Below are 24,409 nucleotides of genomic sequence, written 5' to 3' on the forward strand. Positions count from 1 at the left end.
ATTTGCACTGTATGCATTTCCGCTGTATGCATTATGTTAGGTTGTAATCGGTACGCTTCAAGCAAATGTATTTCTAGAAACCGTGATGTGCACAAGAACTGCTGGACATCAGCATATAAAGGGCGCTGCTGCACCCAAAAAAAGAAATACAGTCGCCAGCTCAAGCGCGTTTTAGATACTGGAACGAGAAACAGAAGCAAATTCTGGATCTTTTGCTGGCGAGAGGGTGCACTTCCGTCTTCAGCAGTGGAGGCGTGGCGTGCGGTGACGCAGCAATGACGCGCCACTGCGGGAACGAGGGTGATTCAAATTACGCGCGAGAGCAGCTGATCCCGGGCTCAGCCGGCAGTGGGGAGTCTGAACTGCATTTGTCACATTTTGGGGAGACCCGCGAATTTTCCACCATGGCTGAGGAGGGGGCAGTGAAGGTGTGCGTACGAGTTCGCCCGCTTATCCAGAGGTGAGACCGCTGCTGCTGGCCGAGAGTTCTCGGGAACTTTCTGTGTGTACTTGTCATGGGTTGAGGAGAATTCAGTCCCGCTGCGATTTTGGCGCGGTCTGCTAGGCACGCTTTTGCTACTGCTGTAGGGGCTCAGCATCAACAGGAGAGGACGCCGGGCGCATACCCACTGATCGTGTTTCCCCAAATATCTCCCACTAAGTCACCGCCCCGCTGTAGATTTTCAATCTCGGCCCCTCACCGCGTGGGCGTGTTTGGAGGGTTGAAGAGGGACTTATGGAAAAACAGGCACTATTTTTTTTGCCCCTTTCACTTATTGAAGCTGTAGGTGCTCCAAAGTGGGAATGCACGTGCTGTGAGGAGCTTCACTGTGCACAGTCTGTGTCTCTAAAACAAACTGGAAAGGGCACGTAAAAGGATTACTAATCCAAACTGGGTAAGGGAGTACGGACAGAGGATCCTCACCTCCTTCCTGAACTGACTGTATCAGAGTGCTGGACACCAATTGGAGTTCAAACAGTTATGTTATAAGTTCTTGGCCAGTGGCCTCAACCTCATAATTTTCAATGTATACCCTCCAGAGCATTTGCAGAGCACCTTGCATATCTACACACAAGGATGTGTGAAGCATTTCTGCTCATAGATAATCATTTAGCCCCATTAATTGGCATCTTCAGTGCCAAAACAGGAAAGCAAGAATACTGTAATAAATTTGTTTCTGAAATGGAGTGGAAATTGACAAATTTTAGAACACCCCTTTCAACTGCAGAAAAAGGGGCATCCTTGGGGAAAACATTCAGTTATGTACTGAATACTGGTCCTTCTTGACCATTGGCGGAATTCTTCAAAACTGAAATGGTGTGAAGACTGGACAGCATCCTCAACTCCATGATTGTCACCTACAAGGGTGAAGCATCTACCATGCTCGTAGCCCCTCAGTGAATTTCAGCAAAACATAGAGATAATCAAAAGAAAACAGGGCGATGTAAAGCCATTCTTTTTGGGAGTGGAATATGCAGGAATCTTAATTGATGGAAGCACCTTGGGAATATGAAGAAACACAAACTAAAGTGTCTACGATGTTGAAAAACAAATAGCTGGAAGTCTACCTGTCCCTATGACTATCAAGAGGAAAGAGCTTTCAAATATTACATAGAAGCTAAAATTACTCTCACTGATGAATGTTTCGTGTTAAAATTTTATTCTACAAGAGTCTGTGAAACGTTGGAAGAGAGGCGTAAGGGCATGGACCTTGCAGAATAAGGGGAAACGGTCTACTGCAGTTGAGTAAAATGCCAGCTGTGCAGCAATGAGTAACAGTAAAATAACTTAATTTGTGAAGCTGCCAGGTCCTGCTCTGCTCCTTAGTTACATTTTCAAGGTTTTCCAGGGAATGCAGCTTTTCTCCAAAACTTTTATGGGCTCCTGGTAATTACAAGATTTGCGACTGGGTAGCATAGTGTTGGAAGAAGGAAACAGTCCAAAGAGTTTCTCCTACTCCTCCCTCAATCAACATGAAGCTGAATATCTTTACTATAATTATTTTAGAATCAAGTGTTTTTTGTGTTTTTCCTATTGATTTATTTATTTATAAGTTTTATGTCAAGGCGAAAATAACTGTGTTGCAATTTCAGAACCCGTTTGAGTGTGCTGGGACAAATGTTGATTGTTGCAATGCAATACATTGCAGCATGATTCACCTTTTACAGCACAAAATATTTGAATTGCAGCTTAAGAAGTAAATAAAACCCACGTACTGTGTATATGTATGTTCATGTATATGAATGTGTGTTTAAGATCAAAAACCTACCCTCTGCTCCTTTAGCAAATTTACAGGAGCCTGTATGTGGACAGAGCTGGCCCCTGGAGTCTTCCTAAGTCCCTCTCAAATGACACTGAGTCTCAAAGGTCACAGGGGTACTGTAGAAAAGTACCATCTTGCCTGGCATGTTACCCCCATTTTTACTGTATGTATGTTTGTTTTTGCCTATGTGTCACTGGGATCCTGCTAGTCAGGACCCCAGTGCTCATAAAGTGTGCCCTGTATGTGTTCCCTGTGTGGTGCCTAACTGTATCACTGAGGCTCTGCTAACCAGAACCTCAGTGTTTATGCTCTCTCTGATTTTAAAATTGTCACTGCAGGCTAGTGATTAATTTTACCAATTCTTATTGGCACACTGGAACACCCTTATAATTCCCTTGTATATGGTACCTAGGTACCCAGGGTATTGGGGTTCCAGGAGATCCCTATGGGCTGCAGCACTTCTTTTGCCACCCATAGGGAGTTCAGACAATTCTTACACAGGACTGCCACTGCAGCCTGAGTGAAATAACGTCCAGGTTACTTCACAGCCATTTTATACTGCACATAAGTAACTTATAAGTCGCCTATATGTCTAACCCTCACTTGGTGATGGTTAGGTGCAAAGGTACTTAGTGTGTGGGCACCCTGACACTAGCCAAGGTGCCCCCACATTGTTCAGGGCAAATTCCCCGGACTTTGTGAGTGCGGGGGCACCATTACACGGGTGCACTACATATAGGTCAATACCTATATGTAGCGTCACAATGGTAACTTCGAACATGGCCATGTAACATGTCTAGGATCATGGAATTGTCACCCCAATACCATTTTGGTATTGGGGGGGAAATTCCATGCATACCCGGGTCTCCAGCACAGAGCCTGGGTACTGCCAAACTAACTTTCCGGGGTCTCCACTGCAGCTACTGCTGCTGGCAACCCCTCAGACAGGTTTCTGCCCCCCTGGGACCTGGGCCGCCTGGTCCCAGGAAGGCAGAACAAAGGATTTCCTCTGAGAGAGGGTGTTACACCGTCTCCCTTTGGAAATAGGTGTGAAGGGCCTTGGAGGAGTAGCCTCTCCTGGCCTCTGGAAATGCTTTAAGGGGCATAGATGGTGCCCTCTCTGCATACGCCAGTTTACACTGGTTCAGGGATCCCCCCTGCGCTTGCGCAAAACTGGACAAAGGAAAGGGGAGTGGCCACTCTCCCAACCAGCACCTCCCAGGGGAGGTGCCCAGAGCCCCTCCAGTGTGTCCCCGACCTCTGCCATCTTGGATGCAGAGGTGTGAGGGCACAATGGACAGCTCTGAGTGGCCAGTGCCAGCATGTGACGTCAGAGACCCCTCCTGATAGGTGCTTACGTTTCTCAGTAGCCGATCCTCCTCTGTGGGCTATTTAGGGTCTTTCCTGTGGGCATCTCAGCAGATAAAAAAATGCAAGAGCTCACCAGAGTTCCTCTGCACTTCCCTCTTCGACTTCTGCCAAGGATCAACCGCTGACTGCTCCAGGATGCTGCATAATCACAACAAAGTAGCTAGAAGACTACCAGCAACATTGTAGCACCTCATCCTGCCGGCTTTCTCGTCTGTTTCCTGGTCGTGCATTCTCTGAGGGCTGTCTGCCTTCACCCTGCACTGGAAGCCAAGAAGAAAACTCCTGTGGGTCGACTGAATCTTCCTCCTGCCAACGCAGGCACCAAACTTTCCACATCACTAGTTCTCTGGGTCCCCTCTCATCCTGACGAGCTTGGTCCCTGGAACACAGGAGCTGGTTCCAAGTGTCTTCGACAGTCCAGTGGTCCTTCTGTCCAAATTTGGTGGAGGTAAGTCCTTGCCTCCCCATGCCAGACAGTAATCCTGTGAACTGCAGCTGCTAGGGTTTCTGTGCACTTTTGCAAGACTTCCTTTGTGCACAGCCTAGCCCAGGTCCCCAGCACTCTGTCCTGCATTGCCCAACTCGCTGAGTTGGACTCCAACGTCGTGGGACCCTCTTTTGTGACTCAGAGTTGACCGTTGTCCTCAGATCTTCTAAGTGCCTGTTCAGGTGCTTCTGTGGGTGCTGCCTGGTTCTGCAAGGGCTCTCTGTTGCTGAGCGCCCCCTCTGTCTCCTCCTCCAAGGGGAGACCTCCTGGTCCTTCCTGGGCCCTGGCATTACCCAAAATCCTCAAACGCGACTCTTGCAGCTAGAAAGACTTGTTTGCGGTCTTTCTGCGTGGAAACAACTCTGCACCCTCCAGCACGCCGTGGGCCATCTTCTGACCAAAGGAGAAGTTCCTGTCACCTTCCGTCATTGCAGAATCTTTGGCTTCTTGCACCTTCATCCGGGGATTATTATTTTTTTTTTAAATCTGTTTATTAAACATGATAAACAAGCAGCAGTACATTTCTCCATTAAAGATTTTATGATCTGTTTACACGCATATGTTGTCTTGTAAAATGCGGTTTATGTTTTGACGTACTGTAGTGCAACATATAACTGTACAACTTGTGATTAAGGTCCCATTTGAGTTCCGAGAATATATGAGCGGGCATCTGATGTGGTGTGGGCAACGCTTGCCTGTGGGGCGGGGGTGGCACATCTGTTGTATATGTGAACTGTGGAACAGGGACTAAGGCTGAGTCTGGGTACGCGCAGCACTAAAAGTGGTGGGGTCGAGTCCATATGCTAACTCCAGGGGGTCACTGTTGGGGCAAGCTCATTTAACTTAATATTGTTGCGCTATTGGTGGATGTGATGGTGTCTGGGCTGGGTATATGGAGGACTTCAGGGGGTCATGCAGTGTGGAGGTTAGGCAGGGAGCATAACCCCTGGATTCCGTTATGTTCAGTGGTGGGTATGTGTCATCTCTGGCTTCTATGTTTACCACAAAGTTATCCCAGATTTCAGCACCGCCCTATCAGTCCCTTGTATTGTAGTTGGCGTAATGTCTGAGCCTCTGCTTGCGAGCGACTGTGTAGATTGCGGAGCCAGGCGGTATGTGGTGGGGCCTGCCAGTGCGTGGCAATCAGGCGCTTGTAAACTACGAAGGCAAGATCTATGAATTTGTGAAGGTGTTAGTCTCCTTTACCACGGTGGCGTATGCCAAGTAAGCATGATTCCAGCGTGGGTGCAAGAGTATGAGCGGCGATGTCCGCTGTGGTATCAGTAATACGTTGCCAGGCCGTATTTAGTGGGTGGCAGCTTCAGACCATGTGATAGAAGTCTGCTGTTGGGGTAGCGCATCTAGGTCATACTGGATTTGAGTTCGGGTATATTTTGTTAATGCGGGGCAGAGATAGATAGGAGTAATGAATGTAGTTGAATTGGGTGTATCGCAATCTAGTATTATGGGATACGTTCTTGATCATAGTGAGTGCTGCAGCCCAAGTTTTCTGACGTAATGGTGAGCGGAGGACGGCGTCCCAGCGGGATTTAGCATCTGTCAAGTCCGAGCAAGCCTCTGCTAGGAGCAATTTATATAGTTTAGTTATGATGCCTTTTGTGTTGCCTATAGTGAGGATTGCGGTGAGCAGTTGGGATTCTTGTGGCTCAATATTGCCAAGCCCCCATAGGTTGTTGAGTAGTCTTTTGATTGCACTGTATGCCAGAAAGGCCCCAGAATGAGTGACCCCGTCCTTCACTAGTTCTTCGAAAGTTCGTGTTGTGGAGCTTGAGTAACAGTCTCCTGCCTTTAATAGTCTTGTGTCACGTGTATCATGGTGTAGTGAAAGTTTTTCGGTTTCTGGTATTTGTGTCAACGACAGCAAGGGGGACAGTATAGACTTTTTCTGTCTGCAGAGAGGGCTAGCTAATAGCGAGGTTAGAATCGACAGTGGTGCTGTATGTTCATGCAACGCTTTGCTTTCTTCTACAGGGGGCTCACTGAGCCACATGGTTGGCCATTGCAGCTGAGCAGCAGCGTAATATAGTTCGAAATTTGGCATGCCCAATCATCCTGCATCTTGTGGGTATTGTGTTATCGATAAAGCTACTCTGCGCCTGTCTTTGCCCCAGAGCAGGTCAGTCAGTAAGGAGTGCAGCGTGTGAAAGAACGAGCGTGGCAGGAGTATCGGGAGTGTGGTGAAATAATATAAAAACCTCGGGAGGATGAGCATTTTGGCTATGGCTACCCGACCCATAGGGGACACGGGGAGCGAGCTCCAGAACGTCAGTGAGCAGCGGGTAGATCTGAGAATTCTGTCGAAATTGCCCTCTTTTAGGTTGACTATGGAGTGATAAATTTGAATACCTAAGTATTTGCAGGTTGTGTGAGACCATGGCAGTTGGTATTTAGGTAATGCCGTGTGCGTATCGTTTGCTATGGGAGCAAGGGGGAAAATACTTTACTTGGACCAGTTCATTCGTAGGCCGGAGGCGAGTGCAAAGTTGTCCAGTATGGACATGACCCCAGCTATGGAAGTGGTGTGATTGCACAGATATATTAGGGCGTCTTCCGCATATAGCGATATGATGTGGTATGTATTGGATTCTGGGATGCCCCATATGTGGGCACAGCCGCGGAGCTTGATTGCTAGTGGTTCCATGGCTATTGCGAATAGTAAGGGAGATAGTGGGCACCCTTGTCTAGTGCCTCTACCTATTGGAAATGATTCGGAGATAACTTGTCCTGTTTTGACACGAGCTGTGGGTTTGGAGTATAGTGTTTTGATCCATCTGATGAAGCCGTGTCCGAATCCTAGCGCTCCAAGTGTGCGCATGAGGAAGTCCCAGCTCAACGTGTCAAACGCTTTTTCTATATCTAAGGATAGGGCCACCGCTTCTACCTCTGTGACCTTGTGCATTATGCGGATTAATCTAAGAAGGTGCTTCTCCCTGGGATGAATCCAGACTGAACAGTGTGTATTAAGTTTGGTAGATAGGGGAGCAGCCTATTTGCTGGGATTTTCCCTAGAAGTTTGCAGTCCGAATTTAGTAGGTAGAGTGGTCTATAGGATCTGACATCGGGGGGTTGCAGCCCGGCTTCCGGAGCACAACTATCAGGGCTTCGCACATGGAATCAGGCAGTTGCATCCTGTTATGCGCTTCGTTAAACACCTCTTGAAGTGGTTGCAGGAGGTGGGTTGCATAGGAATGAAAGTACTCTACTGGCAGGCCATCTGAGCCAGGGGTTTTACTATGTGCCATTTGTAACAGAGCTAGACTTATTTCGTCTATGGTAATGGGGCCTTCCAGTGCATCTGCGTTTCCAGTAAAGAAGGCCCCGTTAATTTCCACTTGAGTGTTGATGATGTTTCCTGAGTGCAATCGAATCGCACCCATAGGTGAGGATTGCGATGGTTGTCGAATCAACCATGCCAATAATCTGCCTGACCTGTCTCCCTCTGTGTGTTCTTGCGCCATGAAATGTCTGTAATCCTGCTAACAAAGTCTGGTGTCTGCCTCCCTGCGGCTGGCCCTTAGCGAATTCAGATCCTCAAAGTCTCATTTCTGGAGACCGCTACCTCCGCTTGGCGCAGTTTAGCCTCCAGTACTTCCAGTTCTTTGGTTAGTGTCTGTCTTACCCCCCCACTGAGGCTGCGAGACAATGACCACGTATCACAGCCTTGTGGGTGTCCCATTCGGTTGCGCGAGACAAGGTTGTGTTCTTATTCAGGGAGAAATAGTTTGACAGGCACTTGGCCAATTATGCATGGATGGGGGGGGGGGGATCTTCGAGAGCCTCTGTCTGCAGTCGCCATGTTGGTATGCGTGTGTGTGTACGGCCCCATTCCAGAGTTGCGTATAAGTGACTGTGGTTTGAGATGGTGCGGGCTAGGTACTCGGATGTGTTTACTTTCTGGATTACAGCCGCTGATGCAAAGAGCATGTCTATTCTGGTGTGTAGACTGTGCAATGAGGAGTAATAGGAGTATTCACTGTGTGTGGGATGCCCAATTCTCCAGATGTCCCTCAAGCCGTTTTTGGAAACCCAATTCGCTAGGTCAAGTGAGGCATGATTGGACGGAGCGGTGCCGAGTGGGGGAAAGGAGCGGTCTATGTGGATGTCTAGGACGCAGTTAAAGTCGCCTCCCCATATGCTATCCGCTGCTGGGTCGTTAAGGTTTCCGGTTGTTAGTGTTCTCAGAGAGTCGCGTTGGTTTGTATTAGGGGTATATAACGCCATCAATGCTAGGGGGGAGCCGTCAAGCTCACCCTCTAGTATTACGTATCTTCCATTGGGGCCAATCTGCGCATGGGTCATGATAAATGGGACACCTGGGGCGATCCAGATTCCACCCCCCTCACCCCCAGGCGAATGAAGAGGATGTGGTTCCGTGTAATTGTCCTTTCCATTTTACACGTGTTCTTTCCAGTGTGGTCTTAGATAAGTGTGTCTCTTGCAGCATGGTTAGGTGTATCTGGTGTCTCCTGAGAAACGTGTATACCCGTTGCCTCTTGCGCAATGATGCCATACCTCTTATATTCCATGTTAGCACATTATATTTTGGGATATGTTGTTGAGTTTGGGAGGTCATGTGGTGTTATGGGTTTAGCTAGTCGAGGGTGATACATGATCCCCCTCGCGTTCATGTTAGTGATGTGCCTTTTGCCATTCGGAGTTAGCCAGCTTATGCCCCTGATACTGTTGATCCTGATATTATTAGTATAACAAATGTGATGTGGATTACTGTAGGCGTGAGCCCTATTAAACAGCACAGGATAAACCCATTGAGTAACAATAAAATCAATAACTATATAGAACATTAACTTTGGTTGTGGCATGGCGGCTGAAGTTCCGCCGGTTGCCAACTTCAAAGAACAGTCCATATGGAGCGGGGGTGCATAGGGTAGATGGAACCAAGTCTTCGGGATACCCGGCCCGTGTTGCTCCTGCCACAGGATCCTCCACCCAGGACCCTTAGTGGCTGGTCTGCTGTAGTGTGAAGTAACAAAGGACTTTTGTTTCGGCCAGTCAATTCTTGGGCGGCCATTTGAGTCAAGCCATGCCGCTGTGGGTTGGGCGAGACGCAGGGCTCTGGAATGGATAGACCCCGATTGTTTAGCATACATTGTCTGCCGTGTGCGACGTGAGTCTGGCCCCGGACAGAGTCCGCAGAATCAGTGTGCGTGTCTTGGTCTAGTTCACCATCAGTTTGATTGGACAGATTTGTTGATGATGCATTGACAAATCGAGATGTAGCCTGCAGGAGGAGGGAGCGCTCCGTTTGAGACTGTTCGAGTGTGCGTTTAGTGCCTTGTTATTTGCGTTGGCCTGCGTCTTGCCTTGGGAGAGGACCATTTTTCCACAGGGTTATTTGCGTCTGTCGGGTCAGCCAGGCCCTTGGCGTGCAACCAGGTCCAGTCGTCTTCTGGTGTTGTGAAAAAGAGTACTCGGGAGTCGTCCTGCATGTGGAGTCTGCACGGATACATCCATGCATACTTGATGTTATACTCACGGAGACGTTCTTTAATCCAGTAAAAAGAGCTATGTTTCTTCTGCACTTCCGTAGTGAAGTGTGGGTAGGCCGTAATCTCTGCATTTTTAAAGCGTATAGGACCTGATTTGCAGGATGAGGTCTCTGTCACGGTAGTTGAGAAGTCTTGCTATCAACGGGCGAGGTTGCGCACCAGACGGGGGGGGCCTACCCGGGACCCTGTGTGCTTGTTCTGTTGAGAAGAACTTTGGAATTTTGTCTTTTAGTTTTGTTTCCGTGAGCTATTCTATAAATAGTTCTGTGCAGGGGCCTTCAACACATTCTGGAACCCCACTTGACGGATGTTGTTGCGTCGTGACCTTCCCTCTGCATCCTTAGCTCTGTGTTTTAGGGTGCCCACTTCAGCTGCCAGGTGGTTCATCTTTGATTGCAGTTCCTTCACTGTGAAGGGAAGAGCTGCAGTGTCCTTTTCCATTTCAGCCACCCTATCAGACAGTGCGTGCTGGTCTGCCCGCAGTATGCTGACGTCTGCTGCAACTGATCCTATTTTGGCGGTCTTAGTGTCTAGGATAGCTTGTAATATCTTTTCAAATCGTGCTGTGTGGGCATGTAAAGTAAGTTCCATCTTCTGCAGAGCCTGGTGCGTAGCGGTGTGGTCCCCAGAAGAACCGGGGGCACTTGATTCCATGTTCCCCGGGGGTGCACGTGAGGTTTTCAGTTTGCCCATTTGATGTCCGCGACAACGTGGGGTTGATGGTGATGTGTGCCCAGTTAGGTGCGTTGTAGGATGTGTGACGCTACTAGAAAGCTGTGACGCTATACTGGTTAGGCTCCTGTTGTGTAACGATGAGTACCAGGCGAAGGTCCGAGTTGCCGCACCAGAGTTAACTGCGTGTCCTGTAAAGGCCGGGACGGTCGCCTATCTGCAGCGAAGTGAGGCAGGGATATTGGTATTGGTATACAGAGCAGTTTGTCTCTGGCAGCGTATTGTTTCCCTGCCCAGTTCCTCAGCGGTTCACCCGGGCTACGATGTGAATGGGGTCCGGGCACGCCGCACGGCATGAAGCGGCACAGGCGGCCGCATCCAACCTGGTACTGAGGTACTGGTGCAGCATGGGTGTGGAAACTGCTGTGTGTGTCCGAGATTGGGGTCTCCTGGACTCAGCGGTTCAATCCACAGCGGGCACGACAGCCAGTCAGGGCACTAGTAGGCCACAGAAGAAGTGAACAGGGTTGTGGATCTGTGCTGCCACCATACCCAGAATGAGGCGATTATATTCCAAAAGAATTTATGTATGTTGTCCAGGGGGTTTGAGGTGGTTGCTGCAGTGCTTTTTTGGAGCAGCTATCGGCTCTGCACATTCTGACTGAGGCGGGGGCCAGGGCTTCGTATCTGCACTGCGACTCGGTGCATGTCGCCGAAGATCAATGGGCCGCTATATCTTGGCCATCACCGGTCCCTTGTAGGCGCTCAGAGCCAGGCAGGGAGCCTCCCGCTCTGCGTCTCCTCACCTGCGGTGTCCCACGTGTGATAGCGTCCTCCCTGAACTCAGGCTACGCGACGCGGCTCACAACCTCTCCGTCTGCAATCGGCAGCCGGGTGAGGCCTGGCGTCCTGGTGTTTTGTTGCTGCTTTTATTTTTGTTGACTTTCCCTTTGAGGGAGGTTAGGGCCCGGCCTCGATCAGCTCTTCACTTGTGCGTGGGCCGCAGGCCACGGCGCATCTCCTCATCTGGCGGAGTGCGTTCCAGAGCAGGGCCCGGTGCCCAGTTGTTGCTGTGCCTTGGGGGGAGGACTCTGGTTGCGATCGCTCGCCTCAGCTGTGGGCCTCGAGCCCCGCTCCGTCCCCATGCCGGTTGTTTGTACGCGCCAATGCTATGCGAAGCCCCACGTAGCCTCAGTTTGTTGGAGGCGGTGTTGGTTTTCGGCCCGGGGTGGTGCCCTTCCAGTCCGCAGGCGCTGGCTCATCACCATGTAGATCGTCACTCACTTCAATGGGCAGCAACAGCGCTCAACTTGAAGCAGCCGCTTCTCTTGGGGGTCCCGGGCGGCGGGAAAGTCGCCGCCTGCCTCGGGTAGAACTGGAGGCGCCGCAAACAAGATAATTAGAAGGGCCGGGATTGGAGCTGCAGTGTTTGCTGCGCTCCGGTCGCCGTATTGGCCACGCCCCCCCTTCATCTGGGGTTTAGTAGGCTCCTGCCACCCCCCCCTCCCCAAAGACACTTGCGTGACTCTTGAACTTGGTCCCCTTCCTTTACAGGTCCAGGAATCCGTCTTCAGTGTTTTGCAGTCAGTTGCTTTCCTTGCAGCATCACCTATCTCGACTTTACTGTCTTTCTGAGGTAGTAGGGTAACTTTACTCCTACTTTGCATGGTCTTGGGGTGGGGTATCTTGGACACCCTTGGTGTTTTCTTACACTCCCAGCGACCCTCTACACACTACACTAGGCCTGGGGTCCATTTGTGGTTCGCATTCCACTTTCTGAGTATATGGTTTGTGTTGCCCCTAGGCCTATTTCTCTCTATTGTGATTCTACATTGTTTGCATTACTTTTCTAACTGTAAATTACCTGATTTTGGTTTGTGTGCTTATAATTTGTGTGTATTACTTACCTCCTAAGGGAGTATATCTTCTGAGATACTTTTGGCATACTGTCACTAAAATAAAGTACCTTTATTTTTAGTAACTGAATATTGTGTTTTCTTATGATATAGTGCTATATGATATAAGTGGTATAGTAGGAGCTTTGCATGTCTCCTAGTTCAGCCTAAGCTGCTAGAACACCTCTATTCTACTAATCAGGGATAAATGGATCTGGCACAATGTGTAAGTACCACAAGGTACCCACTATAAGCCAGGCCAGCCTCCTACAGATACCTTCCAGCAGAGGTTGCGCAATTCACTGCAACTGGTGACCGATTGTTCTTGGTTCCAGGGATGAACAATAGTTCAGTGCCTAACTGTGTGAAAGTGTTTACAAATTCTTCAGTGCAGCTTGCCACTGGGATGCAGGCTGAACACATCTGCTTTAGGGTGGGCCCCTGAGATTGAAGTCTAGTTTTGTGAGGGTAACTAGACAAGCACTGTAGGAAAGTAGCACCTTTCTGACATATTTACCCCCACTTTTTGCCTGTGTCAGTGTTTAGACTGTAGTACACTGGGACTCTGCTAACCTGGACCCCAGTGTCCGTGTTTGCTCCCCTAAACTATGATGGCGAATACCCCACAATTGGTGTACTGGTGCACCCATGTAAGTCCCTAGTATATGGTACTTAAGTACCCAGGAGACTGGTACGCCAGGGATCCCCTTGGACTGCAGGATATACTGTGCCACCCATGGGGGCCTATGCAAACTGTGACCACAGGCCTGCCATTGCAGCCTGTGTGAAATAGCGCATGCACCTTTCACCCCAGGTATAAGGTTAGCCTCGTATCATAGTCATTGTAGTCTGACCCTGTAAGTCACCCCTAAGGTAGGCCCTTCAGCCCAAGGGCAGAGGGTGCATGGTTCTCAGTGTGAGGGTACCTCTGCATGAGCAGAGGTGCCCCTAAAAAAGTGTGGGGAAGCCATCTTAAGGCATGTAGTGGACACTGGTCAACACGAGATGTCCACCTACATAATGGCTTCACCAAACCTAGGCATGTTTGGTATCAAACATGTTTGAATCATGCAACTACACCGATTCCAGTGCTAGTTGCATGATACCATGTATTCTGGGGAGTTCCCTAGGGGATACCCCATATCTGCCTGTACAGCCTTGCAGGGTTTGCCATGCCAGCCCATGCTGCTACTGACCCCGATATTGTTCTTCCCTCCTGCTTCTGAGCTTAAATCGGGGAGGTGTGATCATACCTCCTTTAGAAATAGGTGTCACTGGGGTGGGGGGATACCTCTGAGCACTGCCAGACTGCTTCGAAGGGCACATCTGGTACCCTCCTTGCCTAAACAGGTGTAGTCTAGTGCAGGAGCCCCCGGCTCCAGCTCTGGCGCAAAACCACACAAATGACAGGGGAGTGACCAACCCCCTGTCCAGCTCCTCCCCTAGGGAGGTGCACAGTGCTCTGCCAGGTGGCCGCTTGATTCTGCCATCTTGAAAATAAGATGAACGAGGCCCCTGGGAGCATCTGACTGGTCAGTCCAGCTGGGTGATGTCTCTAGACTCTTCCCCTCACCTGACTCCAGTTAGTGTCCAACCGCTTTCCTGGATTTCTTAAGGGCTCCCCATAGGCTGGGACCACAGATTCCTCTCTAAGACTTAAGGAAATTTCTTCAAATCTCCTCCTTCTGACACCGGAACCACTGCTGTTCTTTGCTGGATCTAAGAGCAAGACTGAAACTATTAGGAGGGCTCCTACTGCAACTTTATTTCTAAGTTCAAGACTTCTGCAACCCTTGTGGCTGTGCATCCTCCAGAGTCACAGGGACTCTGCCTGCACTTAAGAAAGCAAGATGGAATCTACCTTGGAGTGAAGGAGTCACTCCCCTGCATCCACAGGCACATGAACGTTAACATGAATGTGGATCCTACTGTCCCACTGACTCGTCAAGGCTCAACAACACATGGTGGTTGTTTGGCTCTCTAGAGGTCTGACCTGTCTTCTTTGCAACGGAGAAGTCTGTGGTCCCTCGCTGAAGCTACGTGGCTGGAACCCCTGTGCACTGCATCTTTTTGCTGTTGCCAAGGCTTGTTGGCTCTTCAGACTGAAGACCTTGCTCCAAGAAGCCTCGGCCTCCAGCTCCAAGAACGACGTCCTCTCTGCAACTCGTGTGACATGGGCATACCTCTTTGCTTTTGAGGACTCCCTGTACCTGCTGCCAGAGGGTCCTTCAGGGGGCTCTATCAATTCTTCCTGGCTCTCCTACTTGCTGAGGGCTGGCCTTGACCTAACTGCAAAGTTTGGGTCACCTTGACCTTGCTGATCCCCATGAAAACTGTAAACATTATGCAACAGTTCCCTGCATTTGCTGTGGCTTGTTGGTGGGCCCTCTGGCACCTCTGCAATCCAATGACCAGCGGAGGACAGCTCGTAGACAACTCCAGGGGTCTTCCTACATCGCCTAGACTCCACAGCTGCATTCACCTTGACCTTGCTGATCCCCATGAATACTGTAAACATTATGCAACAGTTCCCTGCATTTGCTGTGGCTTGTTGGTGGGCCCTCTGGCACCTCTGCAATCCAATGACCAGCGGAGGACAGCTCGTAGACAACTCCAGGGGTCTTCCTACATCGCCTAGACTCCACAGCTGCACTTCTTCGTCCACAGTCTAACAGGGAACTATCTTCTGGAAGGGTAGGCATTGCCCCCCTGCACCGCCTGGGCACCTCTGAGTGGTCTGGACTCTGTTCCCTTTTTCCTTAGGTCTGCTTCTTCAGGAATCCACGCCTGGGTTCCACCGACCTCGTCCACAGGTCACAACAGCCGCTGTACTACTGAGGTCTTCATTGGCTTCAATGTCCGGTTCCAACACAACTTCACCTCTATGCACCTGGGCTTCCTGGTGTAGGGACTCGGGTCTTCTGGGTATCCACGGGTGGAGACACCATCCACCCTCCCTTTTTCCCAATGGGTTTCCTTGGGAACCCTTTGAAAAGGACATTTGGGGCAGGACAAGACCTTTTGAACGGCTTGTCATCCCCTTTTACTGGTCCCTAATGCGCAGGCACTCGGATGCTCATTGTAAGTCTTGCCCAACTTGTCAGGCAGGTGGCAAGGTGGGCGGAGGGAAATGCAAGGCCACCCTACAACCTTTCCCTGTGGTTAGTACCCCATTGGCAAGGATTGGTATCAACATTGTGGGGCCTCTGGATCCCAGGACAGCCATGGGAAACAGGTTTATACTGACTTGGTTGACCATGCCACCTGGTAACCGGAAGCCATTCCTTTGAGCTCGATCACTGCCCCTGTGGTGGGCCGTGCATTGATAGGGGCTTTTACCACCATGGGCTTTCCCAAGGAGGTGTTGTCTGATAGAAGTACCAACTCCATATCAACTTAAAGACCATGTGGAAGAGGTGTGTTCACCACATCTTACCACCCTCAAAGCAATTGTCTGGTTGAGAGATTCAACCTCACCTTGAAAGGCATGACTTTGTCTCCGTCAGAGCCCTTGAGGTGTAAGTGGGACGCCCTCTTGCCATGCCTTCTGTTCACTTACAGGGAGGTACCTCAAAACGGGCTTGGCTTTAGTCCTTTTGGGCTGTTGTATGGCCACCCTGTGAGGGGACCTTTTGAGTTTTGTACAGGAAGCTTTGGAGAAACCACCTAGTTAACCACCCACCCCACCAAGATGTATTCAGTTACATGCTGGCTCTAAGAAACCAGACTGCATGCTTGAGGAGTCTCGCACAGGAGAACCTAAAAGCAAGCCAGGAAGACATGAAATGCGGGTATGACTGGAATACCACTCTGGCTGACTTTCAACCTGGTCAGAAAGTGTGGGTGATGACGCCAGTGGAGCTTAGGGAGTTCAAGGACAAGTGGACTTGGCCATTTGAGGTGGTGGCGCTCAAGAGTGAAGCCACCAACCTGTTAAGAGTCTTGCATGTGAACCGGCTCAAGCCACACTGAATGTGTGCGGACTGAATTGTCTATGCTCCTAGCAATAGATAAGTTGGAGGAAGAGAGTGAGACTCTTCCTGTCTGCTGGAGAAAAAGATGGGTCTGTGAAGGGAGTGATCCTCTTTCCCCTCCCTGACCCCAAAGCAGCAGAGGGACTGTCGCGAGGTGTTGGGCCAGTTAGCCTCGCTGTTCTCCTGGATCCTAGGGGTCACACACTTGTGTACACATGATGTGGACTATTGGGACAGTCCTCCTGTTAAACACAAAATTTACAGAGTGATTGACAGAGTAGAGCCTAAAATTTGAAGATGAAGTCTCTAAAATGTTAGCATTGGGGGGTGATTGAGTTTTCCAACAGCCCTTGGGCCAGCCCTGGGGTGTTGGTCCCAAAGCCTGCTGCTCCTGGTGCTACTCCAGAACTCGGGTTCTGTGTGGATTACCGGGGACTCAATGTGGTCACTAAGACTGATGCGCACCCCATCCCCTGAGCTGATGAACTCAGTGACCGGTTGGGAGCTGCCAAGTACCTAAGTATGTTTGATCTTACCTATGGGTACTGGCAGATTGCCCTGACTGAGGGGGCTAGGGAGAGGTCTGCGTTCTCCACACCAGATGGGCACTACCAGTTTAGGATGATGCCCTGTGGAATGGAGAATGTCCCTGCCACCTTTTAGAGGGTGGTCAACCAGGTGTTGGCTGAACTGGCTGATTTCAGTGCTGCCTACCTGGATAACGTTGCTGTCTTTAGTTCCTCATGGGAGAAACACTTGCAACACCTCCGCAGAGTTTTGGAGACCCTGCAGAAGGCAGGCCTCACTAATAAGGCAAGCAAGTGCCAAATAGGGCAGGGTTCTGTGGTGTACCTGGGACACCAGGTGGGGAGTGGCCAGGTGGCACCCCTACAGCCAAAAATTGAAACCCTTCTGGCTTGGGAGCCTCCCAAGACCCAGACCGAGGTGAGAGCCTGGATACTATAGCAGATTTGTCAAGGGGTATGGCACAATTGTTGCTCCCTTGACTGAGTTAACTTCCAGAAAGCAGCCCAGCAATGTGATCTGAACTGAGTCTTGCCAAACAGCTTTTTATGCCCTGAATGCTGGCATGTGCAAGGAATTTGTTGTTCAAACGCCTCCGAGCATGGTATTGGAGCAGTATTCTCATAGTTTAATGAAGAGCTCCTAGAACAACCTTTAGCCTTCATTGGCAGGAGGTTACTTCCCAGGGAACGTAGGTGGAGTGTAATAGAGTGTGAAGCTTTTGCTGTGGTCTGGGCACTGAAGAAGCCAAGACCGTACTTGTTTGGGACTCCCTTCCAGGTTCAGACAGAACACAGGCCCCTCAGACGGTTAATGCAGATGAGGGGTGAGAATCCAAAATTGTTGAGGTGGTCCAATTCCCTACAGGGAATGGACTTTACGGTGGCACACCGCCGTGGCATCGATCACGTCAATGCTGATGGTCTGTCCAGATTCTTCCGCCTTAGTGATGAGAACTCTTATGAAGTTGGGCAGTTGCTCCCCACTTTCAGCTGTGGGTATGGGGGGGGGGGAAGGAGACGTGTTAGACTTGGCATGGTCTCCCCTAACCTTTTGCCTCTACTTCCCAGGTTGTTTCTGTGTGTTGGACTCTGTTTTTGTAGATTGACACCCTCACATTTGACAATGATCAGCCTTTTGGGAGATGCATATCTTGCAGAACAATAAAGCTCACTCAGTCCTACAGAAGAGACTGCTGTTTTCATCTTTCCAACCACTCTCTTCAAACTCTTGTGAGTGCCTAAATGCTCTCTTCTTCTTTAGGGAGCCTCAACTCCCCCCTCCTGAAATTTATAGTGTTACTTCACAGATGCCAGTCTTGGAAGTTAGTGGCAATCCAAAATGGATTTTGCTGACAGATATGCAGTACTGTCTGCACCTTTCACCAGCTTACCCCACCATCCACCAATTAACCAATACATTGTTAGACTTGACATCCTTGGCATGTTACCCCCAGAATGCTTTGCTTGCACCCCTTCTGGACCTGTGAAAGAGTACGAAGAAGGACTGCAGTGCTTTCTGAAGAAGGAAGACTGCATCTGTTTACCTTAAACCCAGGACTCCCAGAAATGACTGAGTCTGTTGGCTGACCTCCAGTTTGAGCTACAGGAACATAGGCTTCCAGAGGCCTCTCTCCAACTGCCCACGACCACCTAGACCTGCCTCTGTCCTGCTGATAGTCTATGCTGGAGAGTGTCCTCATCGACATGCTCACTCCAGTTGAAAATCCAGATGTTTGGGGCTCCTCACATTGGCAACAGGCACAGTGTCTCCTGATAACACAAAGTTCAAATAGCGACCTGCTGTTTGTGCCAACCAGCAACGCAGAGCTCCAATGACGACTGCTCCTTTCCCAGACATCGACCTCCTTGTGTTCTCTGCCAAGGAAGGTTTCATGCATTAGCCTGGTTCCTATATCCAACACTTGCTCTACCTTGGTTGGCCTGAGCTTGTGATTTTGACCTGGTCCAGTATGATAAGATACTTTGTGCTTCTTGATGCCATTTTTACCCGAAACTTTAAAAATTCATACCTCCAGTTGTAAGGATTTGATTTGTCGTTTTGGTGTCACTTTATTAATTTTTTTTTTTTTTTTTTTTTTAAATTGGTTTGGGATTTCCCTTGAGTGGTGTGTTTAAAAAAAAAAAAAAAAAAAAAAAAAAAAAAATCCACTTCATTACTGTTTGAAGTAATGCAGTCATATTTTTTACACATTGCCGCTAAGTTAATCCACGCTGCTTTTGTGCCAAGCTACCAGAGGGTTAAGCACAGATTAATTTGGTGACTTTTGTGGTTGATCCTTACAAGGATTGTGTTTAAGTGGGGCTCTCACCCACTCAACTAATAAGCCAATTTCTTAAACACCCTTACTAATCATACTCAAGGGTGTATAGTTAAATGATCCTTCTGTATAACTTGGGTAGAACCTTTGGGGTGAGGCTTATAGGTCCCTCAGACTGGAGGGGAAAAAGGGCTGCTCTCCATCGGATTCCAAAATATTAGGTCACTGCTGCCAAGTTTAGATATGGACAGTAGTCCAATATCCAAGAAAGGGATGATAGGAGGGCCAATCCAAACCACTAATCATTGCTCTGGGTCTTTAGTACTATTCCCTAAACTTGGGTCCTGGTGCGCTCACTCAGTTTCTCATTTCATAAAGATATCCACATACAATAGAGACTTGCAGTTAGTTATCTCAGGGTAAAGGTGCATGCAGGCACAACCATGGAGGGGACAGTCTCATCACAACAAGCCGTTTTTTTTTTACTTTATTGCTGCTTTTAGGCAGTGTGATAGTACTGGGTAAAGCATTCTAACGACATTAAGGAACAGCTTATAGCTCCTGACTGAACTGTACTAAAACTGATTGATTGGGGAGAAGGGGGGGAAATCTCCTGAAGGGTGCATATGCACTACATGTCTGCAGTTCATTTGCAGCTGCTCTTTCCCTAAAGATAATATTCAGCTTGGTTTTCTGCTATTTGAGAATACCTGATATTATTGATCTGCAAGAGTCAAAGCAGAATTAAAGCTTTGGAATGTGGTCATGGGTGGGGTCCGGTTACAGTATTTTCATGGTCTGTCTATTTGAGCATCAACCCTGCTTGTTATTTTGCCCATTGTAGTAATTTTAGAAGCTTAACTGTTGTGCATAGGCATCATAATCCACAAAGTAGGGATGAGACATGTTCTTGGCTTGGAGAGAATGTCAGTCTTAAGGAAAGTACAGTCTGGATCGAGGATGGATGTACATTTGGGTATTTAGAGGAGGGGGTGTAATGTCCACAAAGAATGATCAGTTCTAGATGTCTTCCCTGGGCTTTAAGAGTCAATCAGATTAAATGTAGTTGTTCTCTTTGCAGTGAGGTGTGGGTGTGGGGAAGGTGTTGGGGATTCTATCCTATTTATATTACTGTGAATTACCTGCCATTAAGTTCTTCCAACCCTGAGAGGGATTGCCATTTTGACTTCAATTTAACATTCCATTTTTTTTTCTTGTGTAGGGAAAAAAACAAGGATCAGGCAGATTCCGTGTCACTATGTTGGAAGGCAGATGGAAACAGCATTTTACAAATAGATGGCACAAAGTCCTTCAGTTTTGGTAAGCAAGAAAGAGTTTATAGAAGTACAATTAATGTTCCGGTGATGTTTAATAAAAAAAATAATAATAATAATTCAAGCATTGATGAATGGTCCTAAAATATTTAGGTGAGTAGGATTAAGCTAGCAGTAGTTTAAAATAATAAATTTGATATACTATACCTCAGAAAACGGTTTGAATAGAAATGTGATAACTTGAATTGCCATTGATGTGGGAGGTGTGACGCAGATGCACTGTTTTTGTTTGTGAAATGTACTATATTTACTAGCTTCTGGACCCAGGTCGCTATCAGATTTACTACAAGACATATAACATTGGCTAAAAAGACAATTAGGTGTGGCACAGATGATAGTATACCACATTCAAACTCACATTTTGCCTTTAACGCTTAGTCAGTGGCCGGGTTATGTATTGCATTAGACTGGATTAGACCATCTCCATATCGAAAAGTGGTAGAATATGCTAGACCATAAATATTAAAGGTGGCAATAGAGCTTGCTAAAGGAAATTAGGGTAGTAAATGATTGAAAAATAAGTCGCGACTGGTTATTATGTCTACTCATGATGAGTAGGGGACGTCTTGTACAGAAATTGAATATGCAGTTTACTCCTCTTGACATTCTGGTCGTTGGTATATGGTGTACAGCGTCATAATATTTAATGTGCATCACTTTCTCTTTTTTTTTGATCCATTTAGTTTGTATTAAACATGTATGTGACCGTGTTAGCACATCCTTCCTTTTAAAAAAAAAAAGAAGACAAAAACTAACGGATCGAGGCGGCCTTGCGGTGTCCAACTTTGAACTCTATTACCTTGCATCCCAACTGCGGTCGTTGACCACCTTCCACTTGTCTGACACTACACGCCTGGAACCACACTATTATTCTTTCCTTTAAAAAAAAAAAAAGTATTAAGTAATCATGCCATTAGTAGATAAAGTACATAATAAAATGTTAGACCAGACCTAAAACGTAAATATAATAAATGGAATAAAAATGCACAATATCAAATATATAGTTAAAAACACACATGTAAATGGGGAGCAGTCACAGCTAGCAGCAGGCAGAATTAAGGCGCAGTTGTGTGTGATCCTGCACATGACCACCATAAAATGCGATACCCCAAATACCACACGTTGGCTAGTGGCAGATCTTAATATTCTTAGCGCCTCTCTACAAGCCCTTATCCCAATATTACGACAAACTGAAATAATCATTTTTTTTTCTAGTGAGTTTAAACTCCGCCTTCTGCTGTAAAAATGTCAGCCGGGGGAACCCTAGTTTGACTGACTATGAAATCCCCTCCTTAAATTGCTAGAAAGCTGACTTAATTAGCTTCTTGGTAATTACACTGGCCTCCACAAGGACATCCCAGAGACACGATAACCCAATATTTGTCAAAGTCACCTTTAAATGCTTCAGCCACAGAATATTATAGGCTCCCAGTGATCGTAGTATCTCAAGCTAGGCTAGCTTGATAGGAGGGGAGTTCTGGGGTGGCCCATAGCCTCTTCCAGTATAAAATGGGTCTTAAACTAATTTTGTCCACCACACTTTTTTGCGCCATGGCCAGCCTTAAAGGAATCAATGGTGTGCTGGAAGGTAAGCCCGTAAGTTGGTGCAGAAAGCGATTTTTATCTATTTTGAGAGTATATACATCCATCGGATCCTATAACTCTGCCCATATAGGGCAGATCCAAGTGCCTGGTAGTGATGTACTTGTAGGCCGGGGTAATAGGTCGAAAATATGAGCCCTTTTTCATCTTCAGTATTCCTCCTCCAGTTTGATCTATCTTAAGTCTTCACCTTACTAACTGCATCTGACAATCAAGGTTTTCAGTGAGTGTAACCCTCAAATAATCAAAGGTGCGGACACGCTCCAATGCGGACCCTCTAAGCGTGGGGTTAACATGGGTGGACTTACAGAGGTTAAAACCCATGTACTTCATCTTAGGGATGTTTATTTCTAGGTCCCAGGGTTCGTAGAAAGGATTGATCCTGTCATGGATTTTTTTTTTTAATACTCATCGTAGACCTTGATTAAAGCAAAGTATCGTCTGCAAACATCAGGGCTGGAACCCTAGTACCTGCAAGACACAGCGTCTAACTCTCTGTGGTCCACATAGACCAGTAGATCATTAATAAAAGCATGAAGATTGTTGGTGCGAGAACAAACCCCTGTCTGACACCCCCCCCGCCTTTCGAAACCCCTGCCAAATGCCCCTCCCGCCCCCCAAAACCAGGAATGGGTCTAACTCTCCCAGCTGCCTGCACCTGACTCAGGTAATTTTTTATTTATTTTTTTGTCATGAATCCTCATGATCCTCTTTACCAAATAATGTGGAACCCCATGTCAGACAGAATCTGCCATCCCTTGGGCTGAGATACAAGATTGAAGGCCGACTTAAGGTTATGGTACACAATATAAAGTCACCCTCCCCCAATGCGAACATACTTCTAGTTTGAGCAGTAGGCGAAAAACCTGATCTATTGTGCTGGTGCCGTCCATTTAAAAAAAGCCCGGAGTGGGGTTAATATCTGGAAAACATTCAGCCATTCTTGCAGTCTTTTCAAAAGGACCCTCACAAAGTTTCTGAGAGCAATCTATAAGGCAAATTGGACTATAATATATTGGGAGTGCACAATCTCCCCTCTTGAAGATGGGGATAATTTCAGTCCCTGCCCAAGAAGGGGAGCTCCTCTCAATAAAGCACTGTAAAATAGGGCATGGTATGGACTCCAGACCTCGGGTCTGTCCGTTAAAAGGTCCGCAGGGACCATATCCTTATGGGGGATTATTTTACTTACTACTGTAGTGACTTCCTCTGTGTTAATCATGTTGGCTGTCACGCAAAACGACAGAGGCTGGCTGGAGACTCCAGTTTAGAAACATCAACACCTCCAAAGCTGCCAGGGATCCTGTCAGAATGCTCAGTGGGCTCTGGAATGGAATATAATGCAGACAAGTGGCTCCTTCAGTCTGACGTTTGTATATTTTTTTTCAATCTGGAGGTAGCCATCTGCACAGCCTGGTGCAACATTGATCCAAAATATCCGTGAGTCGCACCTTCTGACTGCAGGTAACAGACCCTCCCACTTCCCAGCCCCTCTTAGATTCCTGTATAGCAAGTTTATAAGCCTGCCTGGGCGCTTGAATCTTTACTTTATCTTGGCATTTGATTGCATTAGATAGGGCTCCTCTAGCATCACTACATAGTTTGCTATACTAGATTGCAGTGTTCTTTATCTCCTTGCTGAGCGTTTCCAAGAAAGGATTCTCCCAGATTTGTAAACAGTTGTAGGTGAACATCACAGAAACTGGTCAGAGCTTCTCTCCTCTCTGCAGGTATTCCAACAGATGCAATACTTCCCCAATACCATTGGCAACAGTTTATACAGTGCAGCAATAGTGTCTAATGCATAAGATAATTGTAAGGAAATGCCTCCTTGGCATGGTTACCCTCTGACTTTTTGCCTTTGCCGATGCTAAGTTTTGATTTGAAAGTGTGCTGAGGCCTGCTAACCAGGCCCTAGCACCAGTGTTCTTTCCCTAACCTGTACTTTTGTTTTCACAATAGGCACACCCTGGCATCCAGGTAAGTCCCTTGTAACTGGTACCCCTGGTACCAAGGGCCCTGATTCCAGGGAAGGTCTCTGAGGGCTGCAGCATGTCTTATGCCACCCTGGGGACCCCTCACTCAGCACAGACACACTGCTTGCCAGCTTGTGTGTGCTGGTGAGGACAAAACGAGTAAGTCGACATGGCACTCCCCTCAGGGTGCCATGCCAACCTCACACTGCCTGTGCAGTATAGATAAGTTACCCCTCTAGCAGGCCTTCCAGCCCTAAGGCAGGGTGCACTATACCATAGGTGAGGGCACCAGTGCAGGAGTACTGTGCCCCTACAGTGTCTAAGCAAAACCTTAGACATTGTAAGTGCAGGGTAGCCATAAGAGTATATGGTCTGGGAGTCTGTCATGCGCGAACTCCACAGCACCATAATGGCTACACTGAAAACTGGGAAGTTTGGTATCAAACTTCTCAGCACAATAAATGCACACTGATGCCAGTGTACATTTTATTGTAACATAC

At 48.0% G+C, this 24,409-nt stretch overlaps 1 protein-coding gene across 5 annotated transcripts in view; it reads left to right on the top strand.

The window, feature by feature from the left end:
* Positions 1–260: 260 nt before the first annotated feature.
* The window catches only part of CENPE (centromere protein E), a 1,295,748-nt gene continuing 1,271,599 nt past the window's right edge, over positions 261–24,409 (top strand). For all 5 annotated transcript variants that reach the window (XM_069241483.1, XM_069241500.1, XM_069241509.1 and 2 more), the window contains exons 1-2: positions 261–460; positions 20,220–20,317. In XM_069241483.1, the coding sequence (XP_069097584.1) occupies positions 276–460; positions 20,220–20,317 (283 nt within the window). In that variant the 5' untranslated portion in view covers positions 261–275. The remainder of the gene's footprint in view (positions 461–20,219; positions 20,318–24,409) is intronic.

The sequence above is a fragment of the Pleurodeles waltl genome, chromosome 1_2 (assembly GCF_031143425.1).
Source record: "Pleurodeles waltl isolate 20211129_DDA chromosome 1_2, aPleWal1.hap1.20221129, whole genome shotgun sequence".
Taxonomy (NCBI): Eukaryota; Metazoa; Chordata; class Amphibia; order Caudata; family Salamandridae; genus Pleurodeles; species Pleurodeles waltl.